This window comes from Notolepis coatsorum, assembly GCF_963971535.1.
Source record: "Notolepis coatsorum genome assembly, chromosome: 3".
Classification (NCBI taxonomy): Eukaryota; Metazoa; Chordata; class Actinopteri; order Aulopiformes; family Paralepididae; genus Notolepis; species Notolepis coatsorum.
Genome location: NC_140167.1, coordinates 175,601,143 through 175,614,922, shown reverse-complemented (window position 1 = coordinate 175,614,922; position 13,780 = coordinate 175,601,143). Strand labels below are relative to the sequence as shown.

Below are 13,780 nucleotides of genomic sequence, written 5' to 3'. Positions count from 1 at the left end.
TATAAATTCGGTGTCTGATCAAATTCAAATACTTCTGTCACTCATTTGCTTCCATACATCTATAGCTGTCGATCAGCGTTGGAATTTTTCCGAACTACACTTCCTGGCAGATTCTATGGGGGTTCAAAGTTCAGCGTTCTGAATGAATTATATCAATAACTGTTATTATTCGGGATAATAAGCCACAAAAGGTAACGTTTTTGACAAATTATTGTTAGCATGTTAGCACCTTATTGTTAGCATGTAGCAACAATTAGATCTGAAATTAGTTTCAAAATGGTTGCACTGTGGTGAAAATAAAAAAGTACAGTAAATTACAGTAGATATCATTATCTGTTCTTATGCACGCCTGGTGATACTAAATCCAAATTGAACTCGGGCATTTGAAAGATAATATATGTATATATATATAAATTTGCGAATTGGCTATAATAAGGTAATTTATTCTATATTCTATAATAATATTTCAAATAGCATTGGTCTGGATGGGAGAATTCAGTACTGTATCTACAGAACCTTCTGTTTAATCATCTTCCCTTTATTAATTTCCTTCGATTTTTTTGTACACATGATCTCAAGACGGTACTGAACATGATCATTTTTTATGTTTGGTCATTAGATGCATAGAAAAATCATAATTCATATTCTCCTTTGTTTCATCACAATTTAAGCAAGCCTAGTAATAGACACAATATTTCTGACACTGTGAATACATTCCCTGAGGTCCATAGATGTACCTAGATACCAAGAATATGCAAATGGCCTTGTAGAAGTGGAGCAATATTCCATTTACCTAGGTATATATTTTAGGCGGATTTTCACCACGGGTGGAACAGGTTAAAGTGTTAAAACCAAAGTGCTACTCCTGATGCTAGATGATTAATGGCATATTTTCTCTTTGTTTGGTGCAGAAGATTCTGATTCAGGAGACAAACAGAAGAAGCAGTCTGGGAATCCTCATATTGAGCTACGTGAGTCTTTCACCCTAATTTTACCTACTTCATATTACATTTCCCTCAGACATTTCCCTCAGAGGTCCTTCTATCTCTCAAATGTTCTCAAAATGGTGGTAGGATAGAACATAGAACAAAGTGCAAGTAGTGATTAATGATAATAGTGATAACAGTAGTAGTAGTGAACAGTAGTGAGTGGCATGATTCAATCAGACAGTAGTAATAGTGATGATGGTATACATGGTCCAAACCATAGTAACACACTGCACCAGAGTCCGTGCAGTGTTTATTATTAACACTTTGAGTGCCAACGACGAGATTTCTCGTTAGTTCATGCCAACCGTTGAGTGCCAGAGAGACGAGAGATCTCGTTTTTAATTAGCGATTTCCATTCATATTTCATCAATCTAGCCTCACGTTTTAAGAGTCAGACAGTCCTAACAGTGTATATTATTAACACTTTGACTGCCATGAAACGTTTTTAGACGTCATTGCTGGCCATGCTCAAGTTGCCGGAGGACGCTGTACAGCGTCCTTATATCAATATTTCAAAAATCTGCGATCGGATTCATATGTCCCTTCCGCTGGCCTGAGATCCACCAGCAGGACCCACTGAGCTCTCTGGCGGTTCAGGAGCGCCATCTGGTGGCCGATCGGCGCAATCACTTAAACAGGATGTGCCATAGAGGTTGTGCTAGACGTCTGTAGTACTTCCGGGTACTCGCTATAGGTCCCGGGACTCTGGCTCGTCACGCTACACAGTGATCGATTGCCAATAACTCGATAAACAACATGATTTGGACGTATATACCATTATACAAGCTGGAGATGGACCGGGTAAATTTACATCCCATAATGATAAGACTTCTACTCTACGATGATCGCCCAACGGCGCGCGGAGACTGGGGTGAGTTTCAGCGTGTAACGTTACCGTCTTCGATACTAACTGCTATTATCAACATTTGACCCACATTAGATGATTGGTATAACGCTGCCCACGGAATTATAAACGCCCCCTAGCCCATCCGGTCAACATCAGATGACATGTAGTAACTTCTAGAAGTACGTCTAGTTGGAATTTTTTATATCGCGCTGATTGCCATAAAACTGTATTGCATCATCAATATAATGCATTTGGGGCTATAGATCACGTTCTGGAGAAAGCTGCAGAAAGAGATGAAAACATACTTATACATTAGACCATACTTTACTATGAATATGTGAATGAAAAAGTTTAACGTTGCTACACAATGAACAATACATATAGGACTTTGAATGGGCCCTAATAATGGCAATGTAGCAATAGAATTTAAAAAGTTATAGCCATGCAAAGAAGGGGTACTTCTCCATAGACAAATAGAGCCGGCAACCTATGGTATATCATGAATTTAACCCAAGGCAACCAAAATTAAGAGTCAGATAGTCCTAACAGTGTTTATTATTAAGAGTCGGATAGTCCTAACAGTTCTCAAGTTCACCAGCCGTTAGTTCTCCAGCAATTGGCTACTGGCAGGGACCAGCCGAGGTGGTTTGTGATGTGTCCCCTGACCTCGTCTTCTCTCGGTGTGTCCATCTTTCCTCGGACATGTAGAATTTGCCGACGCCAACGCCAAGTTCTACTGCCGTATCTACTACGCTGAGGAGTTCCACCAGATGCGTGAGGAGATCATGGAGAGCACGGAGGACGACTTTGTCCGCTCGCTGTCCCACTGTGTCAACTGGCAGGCCCGCGGCGGCAAGTCGGGGGCCGTCTTCTACGCTACAGAAGGTGAATGTAGTGACTCATACATACATACATACATACATACATACATACATACATACATACATACATCCATCCATCCATCCATCCATCCATCCATCCATCCATCCATCCATCGTCGTCGCCCCCAAAGTGGGGTCCAGAATTTTACTTTCATTGAAGTTATCACAAGAATAGGTTTTCTGGTTTTATGATTACAAGAATTCTCCCCACTGTTATCTATACTAAACAAAAATATAAACACAACTCAATACACAACTCAACAAACATTTTATTGAGTTAATATATGGAAATTCTGTAATTTAAATAATAATAATAAACTTTATTTGTATAGCACCTTTCATACAATAATTGCAGCCCAAAGTGCTTCACAGTAGTAGACATAAAATATATATTTTTTTATATTTTAAAATGCGTAAAATTTGCAGAGAATTTACTAAATAAAAGCAAGTGCAGACATGAAATGAGTATAAAATAGACAAAATAAAATCAGTGCAATAAAATAGCTCTCATTTACAGTACAATAATCATGTGTGGATGCAATGAGTAAGTGGCAGAGTGTATTAAAAGTCTAAGGTGAAGAGGTATGTTTTTAGCTTACTTTTGAAAATATTTAGTGATCAAGACATTTTAAATGACTCCAAGGCTTGACGATAGTGACCTTGTCCCTCTGCTCTGCTAGATGACCGGTTCATCCTGAAGCAGATGCCCCGGCTGGAGGTCCAGTCCTTCCTGGACTTTGCTCCTCACTACTTCACCTACATCACTGGAGCTGTGCAGCAGAAGGTACTAACAGAGAGCTCTACTTACATAACCTTTGCTCATAAGAACTATTTATCAGACCCAACACAGCAGTGCTCACTTCACCCCTGGTGCACATTCTACAGTCGTGTTTATTGGCATTAGAAGCCAGAAATCTACTTGTCTTCATGTCTTGGTTATAGTGTATATAAAGTGCCTATTGGTTGTAGTAACTGTCGCCTATCGTCTCTGTGCCCCCCCCTCCCAGCGACCAACTGCGCTGGCTAAGATCCTGGGTGTTTACCGGATTGGCTACAAGAACTCCCAGAACAACACAGAGAAGAAACTGGACCTGCTGGTCATGGAGAACCTCTTCTACGGACGCAAGATGGCCCAGGTTAGACTCACTAACACATTGGCTGTTAAAGGAACACACCAACATTTTGGGAGATTAGCTTACCGTCTTCTCCAGAGAGAGACAAGAAGATAGATACCAGTTTCCTCTCTGTGCGTTAAGCTATCTGGCTGCATCTTAGCCTAGCTTAGCACAATGAATGGAAGCGGACATGACCGGTTAGCCTAGGCATTGTCCAACTAACACCTATCCCGAAGGCTAACCGGTCATGTCCGCTTCCATTCATTGTGCTAAGCTAGGCTAACATGCAGCCAGATAGCTTTCTACTATCTACTCTATTCTACTTTCTACTTAACGCACAGAGAGGAAACTGGTATCTATCTTCTTGTCTCTCTCTGGAGAGACAACATGTACATGTAGCCATTAGGGGTGTAACGATTCGACCTCACAACGATTAGATTCAATTACGATTCTTCAGGCAACGATTCAATGCATCATGAAATCTCTTCATTTGACCACGATTAGATTCGATTCGATTACCGTAATTCCTCTAATAGTAACCCCGGCTTGTATTTGTTTCAACTGTAGCGGATACCAGGCTTGTATTAGGAGGAGGCATGTATAAGAGAGAGGCCTATATTTAAAATTTTCAAACAGATCATAATGAATAAATCAACATTTTGTGTCAGTTTGAACCCAGTAAAATGTACTGGGTTCATTTATTGAAACCAAGTACTGTATGAAATACGGTAGTAAACAGTGCAATTACAGGCGGTAAAAAAAAGTAAAATAGGAAAATAGTGCAATCACAATACTAGTATAATAATAATAATAACTTCGTTTTATACAATTCTGAGGTAGGCTTACTCTCTTGGTAAACATTAACACCATACCATTATATGGTATTTACTGCACAGCCAGGCCAGCATATACATGAAACCCGGCTTGTATTAGGAGGCCGGCTTATAATTGCTTAGCTCAACAGCGCACCCGGTCATTAATAGAGACCCGGTTTTTAATTGAATACCGGTTACTATTAGAGGAATTACGGTAGATACATTTTCTATCAGTTAATTCCCCAAAACATTTTGAATACACAAATGTGGCTGGGAGAACTGACTCACTCAGCATGAATGGACTATAGGTCAATAAAAACAATAAAAAAAAATCGATTCTAACATTTTCAAATCGATGTAGTTGAATCGTTACATTAGGATCGATGCATTTCGATGCATCGTTACACCCCTAGTAGCCATACAACAAATACAGGGGGAACTATACGACTAGGTGGAACTAGGGTTGTACATTTTACAAAATTATGCTCAATATCTGTAGAGGCTTACTTTGATCTTTAACGTTGAATATTAAGTTTGCATTGCCAAATTCAGATGATAAATAAAACGTTGAAGCTTGTAAAGGCATGATGCAGACCTATAAAATAGCTCTGCTCTCATGCAGACGCCTTCAGTTTATAATGTTGTCTAAGTATTGATAACACACATAGTATTTGACCTATTAAGAGTTTAAAAGAAAATTATGAATGTGGGCACGGATATGCGAAAAATTACAAAATGTCTATTATTTCTATTTATTATTAAAAAAAATAAGAAAGTTGTACTTGGTGGAGCCTGAACACAGAGGTACCACCTTGTACAACTTGTACAAAATAAATGAAAATTAATACATTGGAGATTTTTGTTGCTTTTGTCTTATGTACCAAACTCGTACCGAACCGTGACCCCAAAACCGAGTTACGTAACGAACCGTGGCCTCTGTACCGTAAAACACCCCTAATTTCACTGTATTGTTATTTCATAACGTCATTTAATATTTAGAATCTTCTTGTCCCGTCTCTCCTCCGTCCAGGTGTTTGACCTGAAGGGCTCGCTGAGAAACCGTAACGTGAAGACGGACTCGGGGAAGGAGAGCTGCGAGGTGGTTCTGCTGGACGAGAACCTCCTGAAGCTGGTCCACGACAACCCGCTGTACATCCGGGCCCACTGCAAGGCCATCCTGCGAGCCGCCATACACAGCGACGCCTACTTCCTCTCCAGCCACCTCATCATCGACTACTCCCTGCTGGTGGGCCGGGACGACGCCACGGATCAGTTGGTGGTGGGGATTATAGGTGAGGAAGAGGAGGATGCCCCTCGTCATGCGTACACGGTGTCTCAGGGTGTCTGCGGGGTATAAAAGTCTTAAATTCATAATTCTCAATGTAAGGCCTTAAAAGGTCTTAAAGTTCATTTGCACAGGCATTACATTTTTAAGGGGGCAGCCCGGCTATTTTATATTAAATAATATAAAATATATGAAATGTTTTTGTATTCAAGTCTTGTTTTTTACGGGGCTACCGGGAGCTTGGTGCGTCTGGCAAGAGCTTGTCAGGGTTGTACAGTGCGACATGTCGCACGTGCGACACTGACGCCAGTCTGTGCGATGAAAGGATTGACTTCAATAGCACTGGTGCGATGGCCCGCGATGGCCCGCTATCCACTTGGTACTTGTAGTCTTGTGCGATTAAATACAATGTCCCTTCTGCGTAAGACTCCATATATCAAACACTAAATCCCATAATCCCTAGCGAACAATATCCCCGCGAGTTGCGAGCAGTGACTCATATCCGCTCGGCTCAGCTCACAACACAGCAGGTGAGCAGGACTCGTCTCAGCAGCGTTTGGAACACGGACATTGAAACAGAGCTAGTGGATAGTGTTGTCGCGACCCAAAACAAATCCCTGCTGTTTTATTCGGCAACGGGTCAAATGCATATAACATGCTTTGCAATCCTCGCGTCATAAAGTCCGAAATGAACGTTACGTTATCATGAGCTAACAACAAGCTGTTCATAGCCATATAGAGAGAACAGCAGACAGGCAGAGTGAGGAGGAGGGGGCAGACATTCTCCCTTCTCTGTGTGTGTGTGCGTTTGGAAAGATCACATGAAGTCAGACGAGTATATTATATTGATAGTAAATGTACTGAGGGTGGACAGATAATGTTGATATTTAAACATAAAAAATACAATACAAAATAAATGTATTCATGATCATGCAACATAAAACGGTTGCGTGTTGTGAGTTCCAAAACATTTAACTTAAAGTTTAAAGCTCAATATATCAAAACGTGGCACTTTACAGTGAACAGGAGGTCTATGTGTATTAAAAACAATAGATTGTTTTTCCTTTAAAAGTCTGGAAGAGGTCAAAAATAAAAATGTCAAATGATATTTCCGTTACCTTTTTTGAGTTGATCTAAATGTTACTGATTGTGTTAAATGGGCTTATGATATCATCTCATATCGATTGCAGGCACCTGCATTGTATCGTATCGTGGCAGATATCGGCAAATATTGTATCGTTGTCCAAAGAATCGATATCGTGTCATGATGAAACTGGTGATTCCCACCCCTAGTAGAGTCCATACACCCAACACCAAATCCCATAATTCCTTACACGTAACGTGTCTGGCTGTGTGACGTCAGCATGAAAATGACAGCCAAACATGGCACTGCAACTAAATAACACAAATACAATAGACACATTTGTGACTGTTACAAATATAACACGTTTTATACTTGTGCTACAAGATTTTGGCCTGTGCTACAAAACCATCAACCTCTGTAGCACCAGTGCTATGTGCAAAAAAAGTTAACGTACAGCCCTGCTTGTATGGAATTTAAATTGGTAGTGCAGCCGCCAGTTCAGTGTTCAGCTACAGTACTGTATGTGTTGTTGTTTTTTTTGGCTAGTATTGTTGTGAAATTGGTATTACATTTAGCTCTAAGTGGTATTAAAAAGGTCTTAAAAAGTATTTAACTTGTTGAAACCTGCAGATACCCGGTGTTAACTGGGCTTTCTTTGCCCTCGTTTTGGCTACTCGCTACTACCTATTCTGAGTGGCACTGGATAAGAATGTCAGCCGAATTACTAAACTGTAAACATATACTGTATGCAGATGTTATGTTACCCCACTGCGTGTGCAGAAACATGCACTCCATCTTGCCTTTTCTGTGTCATGTATTCTAAGCTCATTGACCGCTCTTCTCCACCACTGTTGCAAAGGGATTCGTAACGCGAGCGTTTTCATGCCGACGTGAGGAGTTTGCGTGTTCCTGAATCTTTCCTTTGGTCCCGTGTCACAGATTACATCCGGACATTTACGTGGGACAAGAAACTGGAGATGGTCGTCAAATCCACTGGGATCCTGGGAGGCCAAGGTAACTCCTCATCCGTCTAGCCTCATCCGTCCTCCACACGGGACACCTTTAATTAAGTCCCCTGTTGGCAAACCTTCCGCTGTGCCCGTATTCAAACCAAAGTCTGTTTACTTACGGCACAGCTGTGGCCGGAGGCATCGTGTTTTCTGGTTGTTCATCCCGTTCTCGTGAATGCAATATCTATTTGTTTATTTGTCAGGGGACAATGCAAAAGAATACACTGTAGCAGGTTAAAATAACAAGATACAGAAGCATTGCATGTAGGATTTCTAGCCAAGGCTAATTTGCAACCCTGTCCCTGGTTTGGCTTTTCTACTTAAGTGGTCATTACATATCATCATTGCCAAAAGTACATTAGTTAAAATTAGCACATAATTAATAGAGACATTCTTTACATGATCATACAGTAATTACATCACATTAGTCATTTTACATGTGTGCATGTGTGTGTGAGGGAATTCCTTCAAATTTGGCACCAACATCCGCATCCACTTGGACTGATTACGTTTTGGCCATTACTCAAGAATTCATATGCTAATTATGATATCGGTCCAGACAAACGTCTTAATAGGATAAAATGAGTAAGCGATGACATTTTATATCCAAAAGGTCAACTTCACTGTGACATCATAATATTCTGCAAAACAACACTTTCCTGGCCATTATCCTGTGTGTTTGTGTGTGTCCCGCAGGGAAGATGCCCACGGTGGTGTCTCCGGAGCTGTACCGAGCCCGCTTCTGTGAGGCCATGGACAAGTACTTCCTCATGGTGCCTGACCACTGGACCGGCCTGGGGGCCAACTGCTGAGAAGACCCCAGCACCGAGGACACACTCTACACCATTACTCTCTGCAACAGACAGAATGCCTTTCCCCCCCACTTCCCTCTGTCAACACACAAGCACCCGTCAAACGGACAGAGGCCTCAGTCACTGAGAAACTGACCTATCTCAAACCCCGCCCTCTTTCCTCGATCCTCCAATCGCGACGGTCGCTTTCCCGGTTTGTCAGAGGAAAGCAACAGCCACGACTGGAGGAGCAAGAAAAGAGGGGGCGGGGCTTGAGACGGGTCAACTGTACACACCCGCTCGGGAACCACCACAAGCACACTGGACTCTGTAGATCTTTTTGAATATTATGCAAACGATAGCATGGCCAGAGGGTAACGCTCAGTGTCATTCCATAGTAACAGTACCACTCTGCCATTGCTGGATGTTATGACTGTAAAATATCTGTTTTTAAATTGTCCGAGGAGACACTTCAGTATTATGGGAACTTATTTATCGCCCTCTGGAATCAGGATGCGTAGAGAGAGCACTCACTTCCACTCGGAAGTGCCAAGAGTCCAGCTATTTCAAGAGGACACGCAGGTGGAATAGCACTGAGAAAAAGAAGAACAATCATTACAATGTTATAGTTTGGTGACCAAGCTAGTGTAATGTAAAAGTTTGTAAATGTACAGAGATTATGTAATTATTAGAATGTTATTAACCCTTTGTCAAGGTTTGACTCTTTTTTTCCCATTACATTTCGTATATATATATATATATACTTTGGACACACCTTCTCATTCAGTTCAATGAGAAAGTGTGTCCAAACCTTTGACTGGTAATGTATATATAATATATATATATATTACACACACACAGTACCAGTCAAAAGATTGGACACTCTCATTGAACTGAATGAGAAGGTGTGTCCAAACCTTTGACTGGTACTGTATCAGTGGAGGTTTCTCTATGACAACACGTGAAACACAAATTCACTCATAATTCATAATTATTATTAATTTACATATACCTATATATATATAAAAAAAAAAAAAAAAAAAAACTATATATATATATTTTTAAATTATTATTATTTTTTTATTAGAAATGTTTTCCTCTGTAAAAAAAATGCCAGTGAATTTTTTTTTCTTAAAAAATGGCCAAAATTGACAGCTCTGAGCAGGCCTGCACTGCAGTATTGCCTGCAGTAATTATTCGTGAAGAAAACTTCACAGGTGTGACCCATTGTTAAATAAATAATAAATAACAGCGAATCAAAATAGGCTATTAACTTCATCTAAGCACGGTCTGTGCAGTTAAACTCTTGCCATTGAATGGAGGATTGATTGATTGACAGCCCTTGACATCCAATACACAGAGGTTGAATATGATAGGCAGCCTTGCAAATCCAATCAGAGATTGCTGCATTGCAAAGTCAAAACGGGTCCAGCTGCATGTCCGGAGGATAGGTTTAGCTCGGGCCAATCTCAAGTTTCTCAAGTTTCTTTATTAGTTGTCATACAGAAGTACAGAATACTTTTATACAAAATGTAACATAAAGAAGCATTTTGTATAAAAGTATTCTGTACTTCTGTATGACAACTAATAAAGAAACTTGAGAAACTTGAGATTGGCCCGAGCTAAACCTATCCTCCGGACATGCAGCTGGACCCGTTTTGACTGTGAAAGTTGAGACTATGAGAAAGTTGTTGTTTAGTAGTTAGTCAGCTGTACAGCTATAACAAGTCAAGTCAGGCTAAATTAAACTTTGCACCAACATTAGGACTGAAGTATAAACCAGCAACTGAGCAACATGAAGAAGTGGACTTATGCATCTGGATCAGAAAAAACGTGGATGAAAAAGTAAGTAGGCTACAGTGCTTGTATGCTAACAGTAGCTAGCCAGCTTAGCCTACATCACAATGATAATCACCAAGCTAACTTACTGTACACACTGTAGGGCTGGGCAATTAATCGAAACAGAATCGCGATATCGATTCATAGACCTATGCAATCTCATTTCTAAGTTATGACTATTTTCTTTTATTAATTTTTTTTTTTTTTTTTTTACTTTTTAAATTATTGTATCTGGGTTGAACATGATTTGTGGATTTGTGGTGTTGTGGTCGTGGTATTCACTGACCTTTGGGAAGTATTTCGACATGCACATGGGTATCTTAGTGGTGTAGTGTATCTTATAGACCAGGCCCATTGCAAGTTGCTGTACTCTGTCGTCTACTCTAAGCCATCCTAGGTTGTCAAAGTGGACAGGGGTGAGGTGGGTTTTAGGAGTAAGGTCAAGCAGTAGTCTGACCAGTTTGTTTTGTGATGTTTGTAATCTTGTTTTTAGTGCCTTTGAGGTGCTTTGGTACCATGAGGTGCAAGCATAGTCGTAGTACCCTTGAATGAGTGCTCCTGTTAGAGTCTTCAAGGTATTCTTGTTTACCAGAGAGGAGATCCGGTACAGGAATCTAGTTCGTTGGTTGACTTAGTTTTATTACATTGGATCCCATTTTGTCACAGGAAAGATTTGCCTCTATAGGATGGAACCCAGGTAGGTAATTTCATCTTTCCTTTTAAGATAAGATAAGATATTCCTTTATTGATCCCCTTGGGGAAATTCAGGCATCATAGCAGCATGGGGAAGGGGGGGGGGGTACAGGTAGTGAAAACAACACAAGCAGTGTAAACAAATAGGTCAATATAATTTACTATCTAACTAACTGAAATATACATTATTCATTATTCACAGTATCACAGTATCCACATAAGGTGCAGTATGCATAAGGTAGTGTTATTGTCCTACTTGGGTTCCTATTAGTTCTAGGTCGATGTCTGGCAGCAGTCGCTGCCCACTGTTGTGGAGCCTGATGGCCACTGGTATGAAGGACTGTCCGAGGCGGTTAGTTGAGTGTCGGGGGGGTATGAGTCTGTGGCTTCCTTGTCACCTTCACCTAATATGTTTTGATCTGGTCAGGTGCGCTGTCACCTAAAATGTTTTGATCTGATCAGGTGCGCTGTCACCTAATATGTTTTGATCTGGTCAGGTGCGCTGTCGCCTAATATGATTTCATCTGGTCAGGTGCGCTGTCACCTAATATGATTTCATCTGGTCAGGTGTGCTGTCACCTAATATGTTTTCATCTGGTCAGGTCCGCTGTCACCTAATGTTAACCCTTGTGCATCCCTAGCAATGGCTGAGCTCACTGGGCTTAAGAGATGAAATGATGGCTCATGTTTAAAGCCATATAATTTTAACTGTTTACTATTTTTAAAACATTCTTTTACCCATGATTAACAGTAATAGCATAATCTCAATATATCTCTCAACAGATTACTCATATTTATGAATTATAACCACTCAAACCTGTGTTTGTTTGATACGTGTTTTTTCATCGAAAAAACTGATAAATGTTGTTTTTTACCATATTTCTCATTTTTTTTTAAAACATTACATTTAGAAATATCTCGACGAAATACCTCTGAATACGAATAAAAAAAAATATTAAAGATTCGATGACTAGTTCGGCCAGAAACGGCGTTGAGGCGAAACGTTAGGTTTTTTTTCATCGAAAAAAACGGATAAATGTTTTTTACCATATTTCTCATATATTTTTTTAAAACATTACATTTATAAATATCTTGACGAAATACCTCTGAATAGGAATCTAAAAAGATAAAGATTCTATGACTAGTTCGGCCAGAAACGGCGTTGAGGCGAAACGTTACGTTTTTTTTTCATCGAAAAAAACGGATAAATGTAGTTTTTTTACCATATTTCTCATATTTTTTTTAAAAACATTACATTTAGAAATATCTCGAAGAAATACCTCTGAATACGCATCAAAAAAAATATTAAAGATTCAATGACTAGTTCGGCCAGAAACGGCTTTGAGGCGAAACGTTACTAAGCGCTCAACTTACCCAAATCTGGTGCGGGCGGTTCCAAGTTGTTCTGCGGCAGAAATCTTGGGCTCGCCTCGCTGTTGGGAAGAGAACCAGACCTGCTCCGTGCGTGACACTTCCTCGTTGGCGCGCGCCGGCGATGGGGGGCTTGTATTTCGGCGTGTGGCGCGCTGTCGACTGCGCGGTCCGGTTCGTCTCTGGTTCTGTCTCAGAAAATCCACTCGCTCCCTCCCCCCACCACCCCAAACCATGTCTCCGGAGTTTCAATCACTGGCAGACCGGTACAGCCTGGTACAGCCTATCTCACCTCCCTTGAATTGTGGCAAAGTTATCTGTAGAGCGATTACGCCACCATGTGTTTTACATCGGTAACAGCACATCCTAACCTAGACGGGGTTCTTAGCTCGTGGAATATGCAATGGTTTGGTAAATATATCGAGAATTGAACGAATGAGAGTAGATTTAAAAATGGTTAAAAATGCCGTTTTAACATGGGAGCGGATGGGAGTAGAAAAAGGGACCAGGGGTAAAGAAGGCACTAAACACTATAACTATTGTTTTAGAGTGTTTCATATTATAAGCTTTTCACACAATGAACATATATGTAAAATTAAGATATTTACCCAATTTCATGAAATAATAATAAACACAGACACCGCTGTGCTCACACACACTCAAAATATTTTTAAAAAAAAGTAGAAAAAGGGACCAGGGGTACACAAGGGTATGTTTTCATCTGTGTCCACTGACTACTGACACACAGTGGGGGATGTTTTAAAAATATTATTTAATATATAATATAATAATTTGTGCTTCACCTAAAAATTTGGTCAGCAGCCTCCACTGTACTGTATATATATATACACACACACACATATATATACTATAACAAAGAGAGACATGCCACCTTAGTGGTGCTCCACTGACTAAACTCTTGCCCCAGTTTTTTTTCCTGTTGAGGCAAATCAAGAACAAATCACTCAATCTCGGTTCTGAGAGCTCTGACTAATCACTCGGCTGAATGTCAGATCCACCTCAGGTCTAAGACGTATATCGTACCAATCTGATACCAAAA

The 13,780-nt window shown here is 40.4% G+C and overlaps 1 protein-coding gene across 5 annotated transcripts in view; it reads left to right on the top strand.

Moving 5' to 3' along the window:
• Positions 1-9,511, top strand: part of pikfyve (phosphoinositide kinase, FYVE finger containing) — a 232,760-nt gene extending 223,249 nt beyond the window's left edge. For 4 of the 5 annotated variants that reach the window (XM_084310464.1, XM_084310462.1, XM_084310463.1 and 1 more), the window contains 7 exons: positions 912-971; positions 2,545-2,721; positions 3,398-3,501; positions 3,725-3,853; positions 5,678-5,939; positions 7,956-8,030; positions 8,723-9,511. In XM_084310464.1, coding sequence (XP_084166590.1) covers positions 912-971; positions 2,545-2,721; positions 3,398-3,501; positions 3,725-3,853; positions 5,678-5,939; positions 7,956-8,030; positions 8,723-8,838 — 923 coding nt within the window. In that variant the 3' untranslated portion in view covers positions 8,839-9,511. Of the gene's footprint in view, positions 1-911; positions 972-2,544; positions 2,722-3,397; positions 3,502-3,724; positions 3,854-5,646; positions 5,940-7,955; positions 8,031-8,722 lie in introns of those variants that run through there. The other variant, XM_084310465.1, reaches the window with a different exon arrangement.
• The last annotated feature ends 4,269 nt before the right edge of the window (positions 9,512-13,780 follow it).